The sequence below is a fragment of the Chiloscyllium punctatum genome, chromosome 12 (genome assembly GCF_047496795.1).
Source record: "Chiloscyllium punctatum isolate Juve2018m chromosome 12, sChiPun1.3, whole genome shotgun sequence".
NCBI lineage: Eukaryota > Metazoa > Chordata > Chondrichthyes > Orectolobiformes > Hemiscylliidae > Chiloscyllium > Chiloscyllium punctatum.
Window position 1 is genome coordinate 10,010,149 of NC_092750.1, and position 17,025 is coordinate 10,027,173.

Sequence of the window (17,025 nt, forward strand, 5' to 3'; positions counted from 1 at the left end):
TATATCTTCTCATAACCTAAGACCTTCTTTCTCATTATTAACCACCCAGCTAATTCTGGCGTCATCTGCAAACTTACATCTTGTCCACCTGATATTCTCATCCATGTCATTTATATATATTGCAATCAATGAGGGACCTGCACTGATCCCTGTGGTATACCACAGGACACCGATGTCAGTCACACAAGTACCATCCTCTGTCTCCTGTTACTAAACTGATTTCAGGTCCATCTTGCCAAGTTACACTGGATCCTGAGAGCCTTCATCACCTCTATGAGTCTCTCAGGTGGGACCTTAATGTCCTTGTTGAAATCCACTGCTTTCCCAATATCCACAAACAGGATTGCCCAGGCATACCAAGCCTGTTAGAGCATCCCTGAAATTCCTTTGCCCTCTCTATTCCTCCACCTCAAAGAGTCAGAGATGTACAGCATGAAAACAGACTCTTCGGTCCAACCCGTCCATGCTGACCAGATATCCCAACCCAATCTAGTCCCACCTGCCAGCAACAGGTCCATATCCCTCCGAACCCTTCCTATTCATATACCCATCCAAATGCCTCTCAAATGTTGAAATTGTACCAGCCTCCACCACTTCCTCTGGCAGTTCATTCCATACACGTACCACCCTCTGTGTGAAAAAGTTGCCTCTTAGGTCTCTTTTATATCTTTCCCCTCTCACCCTAAACCTATGCCCGCTAGTTCTTGACTCCCCCACCCCAGGGAAAAGACTGTCTATTTACCCCATCCATGCCCCTCATGATTTTGTAAACCTCTATAAGGTCACCCCTCAGCGTCCGATGCTCCAGGGAAAACAGCCCTGGCTTATTCAACCTCTCCCTGTAGCTCAAATCCTCCAACCCTGGCAACATCCTTGTACATCTTTTCTGAACCCTTTCAACTTTCACAACATCTCTCAGATAGGAAGGAGACCAGACTTGTATGCAATATTCCAACAGTCACCTAACCAATGTCCTGTACTAACTTTCTCTGTTCCACAGAAAACAACCCGAGCTTTTCCAGCATCTCTTCATTGCTAAATGTTCCATCCCAGGCAAGAACCTGCTGAATCTCCTCTGCACCCCCTCCAATGCTATTATATCCTTCCAATAGTATGGCAATCTATCCAATCACCTCTCCCGCCCCATTCCCCAGTGCCCCTACCCTGTTCAGTCTCCACCCACTTATATTCCCGATGTTCCTGATGAAGGACATCAGTTCCTCTATTTCCAGATCTTGTAGCCACCTCCTCTTCCCCATGGATCAGCAATCCCTCTAAACATCCATCCTCCATCAGGATGCACTGAAGGCTGCCCACTTCTTCCTTGGACAGGGACTTGAACTGTCTCCATCCACCACTGCTTTACTTCACCTGGCTGAGGTCTTTCTCACTTTGAACAACTTGTCTCGCTTTCTTCAAGTCAAGGCTATTTATGCCTGTCTCTTTGTGGGGTGTGTGGAACATTCCATGTTCCTGTCCAACTCGAACCCCCACTCACAACTTCTCCCATGATGTCATCAATTCTAACATTCCTACTCAAGTCCGGATTTGGAAACAATGATAATTTTTCTTCCAATTTCCATCCTTCCCCCATCTTCACCTGGTCCTTCTTTCCTTCCCTTCTTTGAGTTCTCTGCTTCCATTTCTGGGGATAAGCTGGTCACCAACATCCAGACCAAACCCACCGAATCCCACAGTTACCTTAACTGGCTTCCTGCAAGGGTTCCATTCCATTCTCTGATTTCTGTTCACAGTTTCTGCCAGACCTGCTGAGCTTTTCCAGCGATTTCTATTTTTGTTCCTGATTCACAGCATCGGCAGTTCTTTCAGTTTTTATTTTCTATAGACCAGTGAGTCTGCCAGGACATGGAGAGGGTGAATAGCTAAGGTCTTTTTTCCTAGGATGGGGGGAGTCCAAAACTAGAGGGCATAGGTTTAAGATGAGAGGGGAAAGATACAAAAAAAAAGGTCCTGAGGGGCAACGTTTTCCATGTACAGGGTGGGACTGCTTGTTGTTAAAGTAGAAGGGTTCAGAAAATATTTACAAGGATATTGTTGGGGTTGGGAGGTCTGAGCTGCAGGGAGAGGCCGAATAGGCTGGGGCTGTTTCCCTGGAGCATGGGAGGCTAAGGGGGGACCTTATAGAGGTTTATAAGATCATGAGGGGCATGGAGGGCTTGAATTGTCAAGATCTTTTCCCCATGGTCGGGGAGTCCAAAACTAGGGGGCATAGGTCTAAGGTGAGAAGAGTAAAGGGAATTAAGGGGGCAACATTTTCACACAGAGGGCAGTGTGTGTATTGAATGAGCTGCCAGAGGGTGTGGAGGAGTGCTGGTACAATTACAACAATTAAAAGGTATCTGAATGGGTACATGAATAGGAGGGGTTTGGAGGGATATTGGCCAAATGCTGGCAAATGGGACTGGATTAATTTTGGATGTCTGGCTGACATGGACACGTTGGACTGAAGAGTCTATTCCCGTGTTGGGTAACTCCATGCCTCTATCAACTAGCAAAGGAAGAGTATTTCAATCTAAAGTGACTAAAAATTGACCAGCTCTGCCACGCAATTCCCAGGTTTTCTCCACAAACTGATCAAACCAAAATCAAGGGAAAAATAATGAACATAGCTCCCCAAGTGGGGTTGGGTGATGACACAGTGAAGTCTGGAGTTGACGACTGCCCTGGAGCTCCAAGTGGAACTTTAACCATTAATCCTCACATTTTCTTTCACAAATTACAATCCCAGTTTAAAATTCACAACCGCGAGCCCTGACTCCTGCCGCAGTAAACTGATGGAGCTTGTACATGGTTTTAAAAACCGAGGAATTCCTTCGCTACTCCCACAATGACGTACAAACATCCAAATTTGCTGGTGACACAAAGTTAGGTGGCTTTGTAGACAATGTAGATATCAGTATGAAATTACAAAGGGATACTGATAGACTAAGTGAATGGGTAAAACTCTCGCAAATGGAATTCAGCATAAGCAAGTGTGAGGTTAGCAACTTTGCACTGAAAATTGAGAGATTTGAGTATTTTCTAAATGGTTTGAAATTAAGTACAATGGAAGTCCAAAGAGACTTGGTTTACTCATATAGATCTTTAAATTGTCAGAAATAGGTGCAGAAAATCAATCAAGAAAGTTAATGGAATGCTGCTTTTTATATCTGGAAGACAGGAGTATAAGGATATAGAAGTAATGCTGCAATTATATAAAACCTTGGTTTGATGCCACTCTGAGTACTGCGAGCAGATCAAGCCACTACACCTTAGGAAGGATAAATTGGCCTTGGAGGGTTTACTGGAATGATAACTTTACCCCTTATGTTAAGGTATGAGGAGAGATTGTACAAGCTTGACTTTTATCTTCTAGAATTTAGGTTTAGGGAGCGATTTGATTGAAGTCCTCAAGCTATTCATATGAAAAGACAGGGTAGATAAAGATAAAGTCTACAGGTTGGGGGATTCTATGGGGGTATAGTCTGAGAATTAGGGTCAGACGGTTGGGAAGCACTTGTACACACCAAGGGTGGTAGAGCTTTGGAACACTCTTCCACCGTGAAATCTAGACCAGTTGTTAATTTTAAATCAGTAAGAGATAGTTTTTTGTTAACCAGAGGTATTAAGGGATATGGACCAAAAGTAGATGCCTGGTTGTGGATGTCTGGCTGACATGGACAGGTTGGACCAAAGGGTCTGTTTCTGTGCTGGGTAACTCCATGCCTTTATCAACTAGCAAAGGAAGAGTATTTCAATCTAAAGTGACTAAAAATTGACCAGTTCTGCCACTCAATTCCCAGAATTTCTCCACAAACTGATCAAACCAAAATCAAGGGAAAAATAATGAACATAGCTTCCCAAGTGGGCTGTTCCTAGATTCCCTCACCCCACCCCACTCTAACAGGTCTCACCAAGGGATCATTGCAATTATCAATGGGGTCCTGTTAGAGGCCATCTACAAGATATACTGCAGAAATTCAAAGACCCTTAAATAGCACCCTCTAAGACAAGATCGCTTCCACCTAGAAGGACAAGGGCAGCACATACATGGGAACACCACCCTCTGCAAGTTCCCCTCCAGGCCACACACCATCCCAACTTGGAAATATAATCACCATTCCTTCACGGTCACTGGGTCAAAATCCCAGAATTCCCTCCCTAATGGTCAACACACAGAAGGCATACTGCAGCAGTTCAATGAGGCAGCTCACCTTCACAAGGGCAACCAGGGACAGACAATAAAATACTGGCCAGCCAGCAATGTCCACAGCCCACAAAATGAATAACAAAATTAAAAATTTGGAAATCCCCCTGTCTTGTGCACTCAACATTAAAAAAGATTCCCCTGACCTCTCGTCTTGTAGGTCAGCCGGTATCCTTGCAGAGGAAGAACGGGAGGTTTCCACGCCAGTTTCAGTCGGAAGTGTCCAGGTTTGGCCACTCGGAAATTGGAAACTCCAGGTAGGGTTTCTGAAAGGCAAAGTGAATCAACATAGGACATCACTATTATAGCAAATCACACCACAATAAGTTCACAAAACAAAGCATTGCCTCCCCTCTACATCATTTCATATTTTCTAGTTTCCTGGCAAATAATTATTGAACCAACACCATACAAAAAAAAATCAGGTTAATGATCTCATTGTTGGGCCTTTTTTTTAACGAATTAACAGTTATGTCACTTTTAACACTGGTTACAATTCAAAAGTAATTAATTGGCTGTATATTACAGTTTAGGATGCCCTAATATGGTAAAAGGTACAATTTAAATGCAAGTAATTTTGAAATTGTGATTACTACAGTCAGGTTTGTATTTAAAACTGGAAAAATTCTGAATCTTGCATCGTGGAATTAAAGAACAAGAGGATTATGACAAGTACAAGACTTAGATTTTAAACTGTCTCTTTTAATTCAAGGTAAAATGGAATAGTCTAGAGAGGGGGATGTGGCATCCAAAATCTGCCCAAAGATTAGCTCCTGTGACCTGGATATCATGGGGACCGAGGTCCAGATCAAAACCTATTGGAAAACAAATGCAAATTTGACCACTTGGACACAAAGGAGTCGACCTTGCTATACTCAGAATCTCAGACAGAGCGATGTAGAGTCAAATGATCTACAGCGGGGTTTGCTATGCCAAGCAGGAGGAAATGACTGCTGTTGTCTTAGCCATCGAGGAGGATGGCGGTGAGGATCACTTCCTTGTTGGAGGCAGTGAGGCTTGGGCACATTTAAAGATAGAGACATTGCCAGTTCATGCCTTGCCCTGGAAGTCCACTGGAGTTTCCTCAGAGATTGAGTGAAGAGGCTCTGTTTCAGAGCCCATTGGTACATTCACTCTGGTCAAAGATAAGAGACCCACTGAAGCCAGAAGGTGCTTTGGCATTAGACACAGGACCATAAAAGTAGCACGGAGTTTTCATTTGTGTTTGGAAGATGCTCTTCGGCGGGGTCAGCATGGACTCGATGGGCTGAAAGGCCTGCTGTAAACACTATATTGAAAAAAATTAATTGGAGTAGCTTTTTTGTAAGTTAGTGTGTTGGTTGTCGATGAAGTAATGTTTGGTTGGTCTTGATTTTAATTTGTTACAGTCAACAGTCTGAAAATGTGAAATATCATGCAGTGCTTTGCAGGAGGCAGTTTCGTGGTGGTAGTGTCATTCTTGCAGTAATCCAGATCCCCACACTAATATCCCCTAGTAATGGGTTTGAATTCACCATGGCAGATGGTGACATTTTAATTCAATAAGAAAATCTGGAACAACAATCTAGCCTAATGTGACCGCATAATCACTGTCAATAGCTCTGAAAACCCACCTGGTTCACCAAAAGTGCTTCTGGTGGTTAACCTGGTCTGGCCTAATCTAGACGCTCAGCAATGGGATTAATTCTTAATTGCCCTCTAGAAATTCAGGCTGAGTAATAACTGCTGCCCTAACTAGCAATCCCACAAACAGATGGAAAAAAGTGGAATTTATATCACCTTTAAAAAGCCATCGGACTTTATCAAGACTGTAACAGGAGACAATGCAGCCCTTCCTGATGAAGGGCTTTTGCTCAAAATGTCGATGTTCCTGCTCCTCCGATGCTGCCTTTTTCAGCACCATTCTAATCCAAACTCTAATCCCCAGCATCTGCAGTCCTCACCTCTGCCTGCAGTGCAGCCCTTTGTCCAGTCTGTTCCACCAATCAATTACTGATCGGAAGCAATTAAAGTACTAACGACTTATGTTCTTTAACCACTAATATCCTCGTCAAGTAAAAAATCTATCAATCTCTGCTTTGGAATTTTCAATTGATCGCTCACCAGCATTTTGCAGAAAAGGTGTTCTAGATTTCCACTTTCCTTTCGGAAAGGATTTCTCCCATTATTACCTGAGAATGGTCCAGCTCCAATTTTAAAGGAGAAGTCCCCTTGTTCTGGCCTCACTCCACCAGTTTCTTTATATTAACCCTATCATAGCCGAGAGCATCCTGAACATCTCAATTCAATCATCTCTTAATCTTCTATACTGAAGAGATTACAAGCTTCGTCTGTGGTAATACGACTAATTTACCATCATATTTAACTTAACTCTCATATTGGTTGCGAACAAAGTGTCAAAATTGTGTTTTACGACAACATATCCGAGTGAGCAACAAACATTTCCACATCCACTAGGTTGACTCCAATGATCTTAAGCAAATCTAAGAGGATTGGCGGAGGAGCAACCGAAGATCAAGACTTCAAATGGAATCAATTAAAAGATACTCACTTGTCCTGCCCTTGCCTGCAGTGGATTCCCCAATACTGTTTGCATACTGAGCTATCACTGTGACCAGATATTCAGTTGCAGGTTTCAGTCCTTGTAAAAGAGCAGAGTTTTCACTCGGACGGACGGTAATCTGGTCAAAAACAAAAACATCAAAACACAATAGTCAGCAAAAGAAAAAAGCAAGTGCTACAACACTCACACCATTAAACCCAATGTTAATCCAGTGTCAATCAAGTACACACAGAGGTGGATTTTTGGCTGGGAGTTGTGGGTTCCTTGTCTCCTCCCCACAAGTGTTTTCAAAAGAATGCTGTAAAACCTTGTTTAAATTAGCACTTGGCAGTTTCATAATTAGATTAGATTACTTACAGCGTGGAAACAGGCCCTTTGGCCCAACAAGTCCACCCCGACCCTCTGAAGAGCAACCCATTCCCCTACATTTACCACTTCACCTAACACTGCGGGCGATTTAGCACAGCCAATTCACCTAACCGGCACATTTTTGGACTGTGGGAGGAAACCCACACAGACACAGGGAAGAATGTGCAAACTCCACACAGACAGTTGCCTGAGGTGGGAACTGAACCCAGGTCTCTAGCACTGTGAGGCTGCAGTGCTAGCCACTGTGCCACCCATTAGAAGTGCAAAAGATATGAACACACAAATTAAGAGCAGAAGTAGCCCATTCAGATATATGGTGTAGCTCTGGCACTGAATACGATTATGAATGATCTGATTATGGCCTTTAGTTTCCTATCTACCTCCTATGCTCTTTTTCTCCTTTGTCAGTTGTTCTGCCTTACTGGGGGGAGTGTGCCGGAAATCAAGCCCTGTTGTTATTTCAGGAGTTATCACAAAAGTTTCTTAAAAAAAAACAAAGTACACAGAGTTGCCAATTTAATCTGTCAGGCAGATGCAGGTTAACACGGACAGCAGTTTCCGGACTTAACAAGAAATGTTCTTTGAAACAAATACAGAGAATATTCAAAAGAATAACAAATAGCTGGAGAAACAGCAGGTCCTGGGGCATAAAACATAGAACATTACATAGAACGTTACAGTGCAGTACAGGCCCTTTGGCCCTCGATGTTGCGCTGACCATCTGGGGAGAGAAAGCAAAAAGTTAATGCTTAGAGTCCAGTGACCCTTCATCAGAACTTCACAAGCACGGAATATGTTCAGTAGGTCAGGAATCATCTGTGAAGAGTTTAATGTTTCAAGTCTGGTTTACTCTACTTCAGGAGTCAGAGAATCATCAAGTTACACAGCATGGAAACAGACCCTTTGGTCCACACAGTGGGCAGCACGGTGGTTCAGTGATTAGCACTGCTGCCTCACCACGCCAGGGACCCAAGTTCGATTCCCGCCTCAGGCGACTGTCTGTGTGGAGTTTGCACATTCTCCCTGTGTCTGCGTGGGTTTCCTCTCAGTTCTCTGGTTTCCTTCCACAGTCCAAAGATGTGCAGGTCAGGTCAGGTGAATTGGTCATGCTAAATTGCCCATAGTGTTAGAGGTCTTAGTCAGAGGGAAACGGGTCTGGGTGGGTTACTCTTCAGAGGGTCAGTGTGGACTTGTTGGGCCGAGGGGCCTGTTTACACACTGTAGGGACTCTAATCTAATCACACTGACCAGATACCCTAAACTGATCTAGCCCCATTTGGCTCCGAACTCTGCCTATGTTCAGAAGATAACTCCTTGAAGAACAGTGATATCAGACTTAATCTTAACTGTTATTTTTCTCTCTCCACAGATGCTGCCAGAGCTACAAATCCAACAATCCTCAACTCCACTTCCTACCATTTCCTCTTACTACTTCCCTAACTGATCAAAAATCCTTAAGGTTGAAATATGTTGATGACACGGCCTCAATAGGCCTCTGGGGGAAAGAATTCCACAGATACACCAGCCTCAAAAAAAAATTCTTCTTTGGCCACCCTTCATTTTGAAATCAAACTCTAATTCTAGGTTTTCCCACAAGTGGAAGCAATCTCACTGCACCTACCCTCTCAAGTCCTCGAAGAATTGTGTATGTTTCAATAAGCTTGTCATCTTCTTGTTCTCAAACTTCACTGGAGTAGAGGGGCAGGCCTTAGCCAATACCCTTCATTGCTTCACTTACAGAAAATAGTCAGTCATTCAGTGTCCAACAAAGTCAGACAGCATGAAAACAGGCCCTCCAACCCAACTTGTCCATGCTGACCAACTAAACTAGGCCCATATCCCTCTAAATCTTTCCTATCCACATACCTGTCCACATACCTTTGAAATGTTGTAATCGTACCTGTCTCTACCATTTACACAAACACACAACACACAACACAAACCTTCTCTATGAAAAAGCTGCACCTCAGGTCTCTTTTATAAGACCATAGGAGCAAAACGTAAGCCATTCAGCCCATCTGCTCTGCCATTCAATCACAGCTGGTAAGTTTCTCAACCTTATTTTCCCACTTTCTCCCCATAATCTTTGATCCCCTTGGCAGTCAAGAAATAATCTACATTTGTCTTAAATACACAGAATGACCTGGCCTCCACAACTCTCCATGGCAACGAATTCCACAGTTTCACCACTCTCTGGCTAAAGAAGTTTCTCCTTATCTCTTCCCTTTACTCTAAGGCTACGCCCTTGGGTGCTCATCTCTCCTGAGAATGGAAGCATCTTCCCAATGTCCACTCTGTTCAGGCCATTCAACATTCTGTAAGTTTCAATCAGATCCCCCCTCATCCTTCTAGCTTCATTGAAGACTCTGGGTCTATACACAAACATTCCTCAAATATTAAGCTATTCATTCCTGGGACTATTCTCATGAATATCTTTCCCTTCTCACCGTAAACCTATGCCCTCTAGTTTTGGCCTCCCATTCCCTGGGGAAAAGACCGTGGTTATTTACACTATTTATGCCCCTCCTGATATTGATCCCTCTCACAAATTACTGCAATGCTTAACTATTGCTGTAAATATTTAAACTTTGTTCTTTCTTTCTACCTTATTCTTAAGATTTTGTACCCAAGCACTTGAACGTAAGATGGCATCTTGTGTGGTGACACTATACAATTTTCATTGTACTCCTGTACTTTTACACAGGACTACAGGTGACAATAAAAAAACAAATAAAACAAAAATCAAATCAACCAATTTAACCACCCTCGTTTGAGGATGAATTAAAATTTACTTCAACATTAGATTAGATTCCCTACAGTGTGGAAACAGACCGTTCGGCCCAAAAAGAACATACCAATCCTCTGAAGAGCAACCCACCCAGACCCATTCCCCTATGTTTACCCCTGACTAATGCACCTAACACTATGGGCAATTTAGCATGGCCAATTCACCTAACCTGCACATCTTTGGATAGTGGGAGGAAACCAGAACATGCGGAGGAAACCCACACAGACACGGGGAGAATATGCAAACTCCACACAGACAGACAGCGACTTGGGGCAGGAATTGAACCCAGGTCCCTGGCGCTGTGAGGCAGCAGTGAGAACCACTGTGCCACCGTGCTGCACTTCTGAACCATACTGAGCAGTGAGTTTGAATTCAAGGCTGATCCAGCCAGCAGGGCAATGACACAGCCCTGCGACGGTGGAGCAGATGCCTTTCAGGTGAAAAGCTCAGCCATGTTTGCCTTCTCAGGGGAATATGAAAAGCGGGGAGTTTTCCTTAGTGCCCTGACCAACACTTACCCCTCAACCCAACATCACGAAACCAGATTATCTGGTCAGTGCTACTTTGCTCTCTGCGGGAGCTGGATGTGGACAAATTGGCTCCACAGTGGCAGTGATCACACAATGAGAGGACTTCTGTAGTTATAAAGCATTTCAGGCTGTCCTGAGTTCAGGAATGTCACTGTATAAATCAAGTTTAATTTTTTTTAAAGACATCATTGTTGAGAATCTTTACAATATCCTCTCAATATGGGCTCCAATGTTCTCTTTTTATCACTGGAAAGAAAGCAATACTCCAAACTAAGTTACCCAGTTGAGTTGTATGTGGAGTTGGTGCTGTTGTGACCAGTATTGATCATAGAATTCCTACAGTGGCCATCGAGTTCACAGCAACCCTCCGAAGAGCGTCCCATGAATCACTCTGTCTTCGGTAGACAGCGCGGTTAGGGTAGGGATCTCAAGGTCAGACACTAACCTCTCGGAGCTCCGCAGAGATTGGGAGGCCCAGAACACTGAAGGGGGTGTACTGAACTTTGTATCCTGTCACAGGCCCATGTGCTGCTGTCCATCGAATTCGCATTGATTCAAAGCCTTCGTCGCTGAAGATCAGATTTGAGGGGCCATTAGGCACTTGAGTAACTGAAAACACAACAGAAACAATTATATTTATTCTATTTTTAGGCTGTAAAACAGTCTATAAAGATCCAAAAACAGCAGAGAGGGAGCGCATGCATTGCCAGATGCACTTGCAGGCAGCACAGATATAATGGACCGAATGGTCATTCATTGTGGTTTCTCCATTGAGAGGATTTCTGTATTGGGAAGGGAACTCATCAAGCAAGAAATTCATCAAGACTTCTTCAACAGCAATTTCCAAACCCACGACCATTTCCAGCTAGATGGACAAGGGCAGCAGATGGTCATCCAGCACAGAAACAGGCTCTTCAGCCCAACCCATCCATGCTGACCAGGTTTCCGAAAATGAATTAGTCCCATTTGCCTGCGTTTTGCCTCTCCTATCCATGTTTCTGTCCTGATGCCTTTTAAGTGCAGTAATTGTACCAGCCTCCACCATTTCCACTGACAGCTCATTCCATACGCGCACCACCCTCTGTGTGAAAAAGTTGCCCCTTAGGTCCCTTTTAAATCTTTTCTCTCTCAACTTAAACCAATGCCCTCCAGTCTTGGACTCCCCTATCCTGGGGAAAATACCTTGGGTATTCATCCAATCAATGACTCTTATGACCTTATAGACCTCTAAGCCTCAGCCTCCTACAATCCAGGGAAAGACGCAGCGTACCCAGCCTCCCCTTATACTTCAAACCTCCCAGTCTTGGTTAAAATCCCTGCAAATCGTTTTTTGCCGCATTTCCAGTTTAATAACATCCTTCCTATATTCATGAAAGCACCACTATGCAAGTTCCCCTCCAAGTCACTCACCATCCTGACTTGGAAATATATCACCGTTCCTTCACTGTCACTGGGTCAAAATCCTGGAAGTCCCTCTAATGGCATTGCGTGTGTATCTATATTAAATGGACTGCAGCAGTGGTTTAAGAAGGCAGCTCACCACCACCTTAGAGGGCAACTAGGGACGGGCAGTAAATGCTGGGCCAGCAGCAAGACTACTCTGTCTTGAGGACCATATATGGATCAACATTACTAAGGTGGGGTGCTGGGAAGAGCAGACTCCACACTACTGGCAGCTCACCCATAGTGCCCGAGTCAGCTGGAGGTTTGGCTCCAAGTGTACTGGAGTCAGGTTTGATCAAGGAATTCAAAAGGGGATTAAACGATTCTTTGAAAAAAAAACAATGTTCAGGATTACAGGGAGAAGGTAAGACAATGGCACACAGAATCACAGAATTCCGCCAGTGTGGAAACAGGCCCTTCGGCAAAACAAGTCCATACCAACCCCTTCGAAGAGTAACCCACCCAGACCCATTCCCTATTATTCTACATTTACCCCTGACTAATACACCTATCCTACACATCTCTGAAAGCTATGGGCAATTTAGCATGGCAATTCACCCTAACCTGCACATCTTTGGACTTTGGGAGGAAACCCACATAGACATGGGGAGAATGCACAAACTCCACACAGAGAGACACCCAAGAGTGGAATCAAACCCAGGTCCCTGGCACCGCAAGGCAGCAGTGCTAACCACTGAGCCAAGGTGCCAGTGAGACAGCCACTCAGAGCTGCTGCAGACACAATGGGCTGAAAAGGCTTCCTTCTGAATTAAGCAAGACACAATGTTGTTACAATGCAGAAGCAAGCTAAAGCAGGGAGCTATAGCTCCCCCAAACCCCACACCTAGTCCTGAAGGGTTATACCCGAAACGTTGACTTCTCCACCTCCTGATGCTGCCTGACTTGCTGGGTTCTTCCAGCTTTCTATTTCTTTACTAAAGCAGAGGCTCTTCCGAAAGTAAAATTGCCACCAATTGCCCCAAGAAACATATTGTGTCTGTGGGTTCCCAATGGCCTAGGAAGCACATTTAGGAATCACAGGGGCTGTTGGCCACAGCGGGCACCAGACAGTAAGATAATCTCCACAACGGAAATCCCTTCTTACCCTCTGGTGCATCCAGGGTTCCTCCGGTAATGGAACAAACCCTCCTTGAAATGAGTGGAGTGAGAGTCCGGAGGATCTTAAAGTCATTCACAAAGAAGGAATATTCCTTCGCAGGTGTTGAGGTGATGTCATCAAGTTCCTTCTTATCGGCATTCTTTATCCCTGGGGAGGAGGAGTGAACATTCGCATGTCAGTGCTGCAGGCAAGCGAGCATTCAGAGTCAGAAACCATTGCTTGTTTCTCACTCAAATACAATCTTAAGTAGAACATACCAACTGCAAACAATTTAACATCTTGGCTCCGTAGTTTCAACGCTGGCCGATCAACGTTATCCTGTGATTTTCCATCTGTTATCAAGATAGCAATCTGAAACAGAAAACATTAGGCCTTAAGTGTCGAAACAAAAGTAATTTATATTCTATTTTACTAATTCACCAAAGATCCTTAGACAGCACCCTCCAAACTCACAAACACTTCCATCTAGAAGGACAAGGGCAGCAGATACTTGGGAACCCACCCCCTGCAAGTTCCCCTCCAAGCCACTCACTATCGGACTTAGAAATACATCGCTGTTCCTTCGCAGTCGTTGGGTCAAAATCCTAGGATTCCCTCCCTAAGGGCATTGTGGATCAACCCACAGCAGTGATTCAAGGTGGCAGCTCCCCACCACCTTCTCGAGGGGCAACTAGGGATGGGCTATTAATGCTGGCCCAGCCAGCGACGGCCAAGACCCACAAATGAATTTTAAAAAAATTTACTTCTCCAGTCTTTCTACCAGCTTTCAAATGCCAACCCGATAGCTGGGCACAGCAAGGAAAGCAGGTATACTCACCTAAAACTAGTATTATCCAACTCACTGATGGTTGCTTTTCTGCTGGGGGCCAGTGCTGAGTCTTCCGCTGAGGGTTATTATGCAACGGCTATATTTATTGGCTAAGGGGAGAACAGCCAAGTCAAATGGGTCTGGTTTACCTCCTGTTGGATCTGGGAGTAAGATCCTTAAGTTGAGCCAAAGAGGGTCACATCTACATGTTACAAGGGACAGTTCAGCCCTCTCCATTGGGAACACACACACACACACACACACGTGGATCTCCACCTCTCCCAATCCTTGACTGGCTCAGGTCTATCAATTATCAAGTTGGTAGGCACTGCTTTGAGGAACAGAGTTCCACACTCCTGCCCTACCCTTGGATTGAAGAATTTCTAATTTGCCTTTCTAATTTCTCTGCTGAATCCCTGGCATTGACTAGACTCCTTTACAATTGAAAACAGTTTCTATCTATCCACCCGGTCTCCAAAAAACCACAATTAAGTCACCTTTAAATGTTTTTTTACTCCAGGACACATCATCCAAGGGTATATGTTCTTCCTTCATAAATTTAATTGTTGGCACCCTTGACAACATATGGGGAAGCAGTGGCTTAGTGGTGTTAATGCTGGGCTGTTAAACTAGAGAGCCAGATAACATGCTGGGGAACTGGGCTCAAATCCCATCACACTAGATGGAGCTTGAAATAAATGAACATTTGGAATTTAAAAAAAAGTCAAATGATGACCATGACTCCATTGTCAATTGGGAAAAAAACCACTTGAGTCATTAAAATCTTTAAGGGAAGGAAATGGTGATCCTTACCTGGTCTGACCTACATGTGAATCCAGACCCACAGCAACGTAATGGATTTTTTAACTTCTCTCTGCTCCCCCCCCCCCCCCACCGGGCAATTAGGGATTGGTAATAAATGCTGGTCTAGCAATCATTAAGTAAACGAATATTAGAAAAAGGAAATTCCAGTCAGTCAATCTGTGATGTACTCCTTCCAAAGCCAATACATCCTTCCCAGAATACAATGCCCACAACATTGATCTCCAGGTATGGTCTAACTGGGATTTTGTGTCCAATTAGCCAAATGTATTCACATTTGGAATCCAGCCTTTACTTCTACAGGTTGGCATTTCAATTGACTGTTTATGATCAGAAATTAAAATCCGAACTATTCAAGTATTATTCCTCCATAATTATAACCTGTGACTCCCGTTGTCATTTCAGGGCAATTTAACTGTTTCATTTTTTTCGGCTCCAAGAAGCTACCCTTCCTACAGAGAGACAATGCCTGATTTTTCACATTCACTCGCATGACATGGACATTGCTGGCTGGGCCAGCATTTATTGCCTGACCTGAATTAGCCTTGGGAAGGTGGTGGGGGTGAGCTGCCGTCTTGAACTGCTGCAGTCCATGTGCTTTGGGAGGAAATTCCAGAATTTTGACCCAGAAACAGTGAAGGAACGGCAACATATTTCCAGTCAGGACAGTAAGTGGCTTGGAGGGGAACTTGCAAGAGGTGGTGTTCCCATGTATCTGCTGTCCTCATCCTTCTAGATGGTAGAGAGCAGGGCTTTGGAAGGTGCTGTTGGCAAGCCCTTGAGAGTTGTTGTACTGCAATGGTACACATTGTACATCAGCAGTTGAAGTAGTGAATGTGGAAGATTAAAAGGTGCACGAGATATTTAAATGGATACATATTCAGAGTGGGAACTGTGCTCTCACCTTGGGCACAGCACGCCTCAGCTTAGCAGATCCAAAGAAGTTGTCTGCTACGTATTTCAGTCCCGCTCCCGTTCTTGTGTTCCCACCTTTATAACGCAAATTGCGGATGGCAGTCAGTATTTGGGATCCGTTGCTGTGGTCCTCAAAAGAGAATTCAATCCTTTTTCAAAGCAAAAAAGACAAATCATTCCAGATCTAAAACAGATGCTGTTGTTATGAACCAGGCCAGGCCCCTCTAAACATTTCAAGAAAGTTGACTGGACCCTAACTTGACTAGTTGTCTTAAGCAGGTGTAAAGTGGATATTCCAGGAATGATGCAGCTAGGTCAACCACTTAGTTTTAAACAAAACAGAACTTATTTACAAGATTACCACATGAAACATAAGAGAACAAAATATAGAATAATTCAACCAATCCAAAAACCCAACAGATCATCGCAACTTAAGCGCTGTTCCAAATACTTGCAACAATCCCCATAAACACCCCTTGGCATGAAAGGGTAAAAATCAAACATGTTCTTACAGGAGAGATGTCAGAGAGAGAAAGGATGAGCATGGACCTGGTTCTGTGGGTCTAGCTGCTTCACAACTGACTGACTGCTTTCAGTGAACAGTCAGACCACTAAACCCAAATCAAACCAAACCAGAGAGAAGCTGAGCTGGGAGAACTGGCCGCTCCCCTTTCATTGTATAAGTATTTTTGTTTAAACTTGTAAGCCTTTTGCCTGTTAGCCATCATCAAACTGGCCCTAAAACTCTTCAAACCTTGACTTTTCAGAATCACTGCTTTTACAACCTCTCTGGAAAATAAAAAGGCCAAGGACAGTGTAACCTTGTTGAAAAGGAGCAGCATTGTCACAAGTGTTTCCTAAAGAGTACCAACTTGCCAAACTAACCGAGATACAACATCAACATCACCTGAGTGAATCTGAAGGAAGTTTACCCTGAACAGCCAGCTCTACACAGAACAGATACAAATTGCTGGAGAAACTCAGCAACCATGCAGAGAAAACAGAGTTAACCTTTCCAGTCCAATGACAATGCTATTAAAATGGAATAACAATAGCAGCTCTGCACACTCCTGCTGTTTGCCAGCTGGTGGCACATAGAACAGCAAATTAGAATCTGAGAGATGTACAGCTTGTAAACAGCCCCTTCAGTCCAACTCGTCAGTGCTGACCAGATATCCCAAATTAATCTGGTCCCAGTTGCCAGTATTTGGCCCATACCCCTCTAAACCCTTCTTATTCATCCAGATGCTTTTAAAATGTTGTAATTGTACCAACCTCCACCACTTCCTCTGGCAGCTCATTCCATAAATGCACCATCCTCTGTGTGAAAAGATTGCCCCTTAGGTCCCTTTTAAATCTTTCCCCTCTCACCCTAAACCTATGCCTTCTAGTTCTGGACTCCACTCCCCTGGGGAAAGTATCTTGTCTATTTACCCTATTTATGTTCATGATTTTATAAA

The 17,025-nt window shown here is 44.0% G+C and overlaps 1 protein-coding gene across 3 annotated transcripts in view; it reads right to left on the bottom strand.

Annotated features, from left to right (window-relative positions):
• The window catches only part of col7a1 (collagen, type VII, alpha 1), a 436,569-nt gene that overhangs the window by 347,496 nt on the left and 72,048 nt on the right, over positions 1–17,025 (bottom strand). For all 3 annotated transcript variants that reach the window (XM_072581827.1, XM_072581825.1, XM_072581826.1), the window contains exons 4-9: positions 15,555–15,714; positions 13,278–13,371; positions 13,006–13,167; positions 10,903–11,066; positions 6,759–6,888; positions 4,354–4,473 (exon numbers count right to left, since the gene is read on the bottom strand). In XM_072581827.1, the coding sequence (XP_072437928.1) occupies positions 4,354–4,473; positions 6,759–6,888; positions 10,903–11,066; positions 13,006–13,167; positions 13,278–13,371; positions 15,555–15,714 (830 nt within the window). The remainder of the gene's footprint in view (positions 1–4,353; positions 4,474–6,758; positions 6,889–10,902; positions 11,067–13,005; positions 13,168–13,277; positions 13,372–15,554; positions 15,715–17,025) is intronic.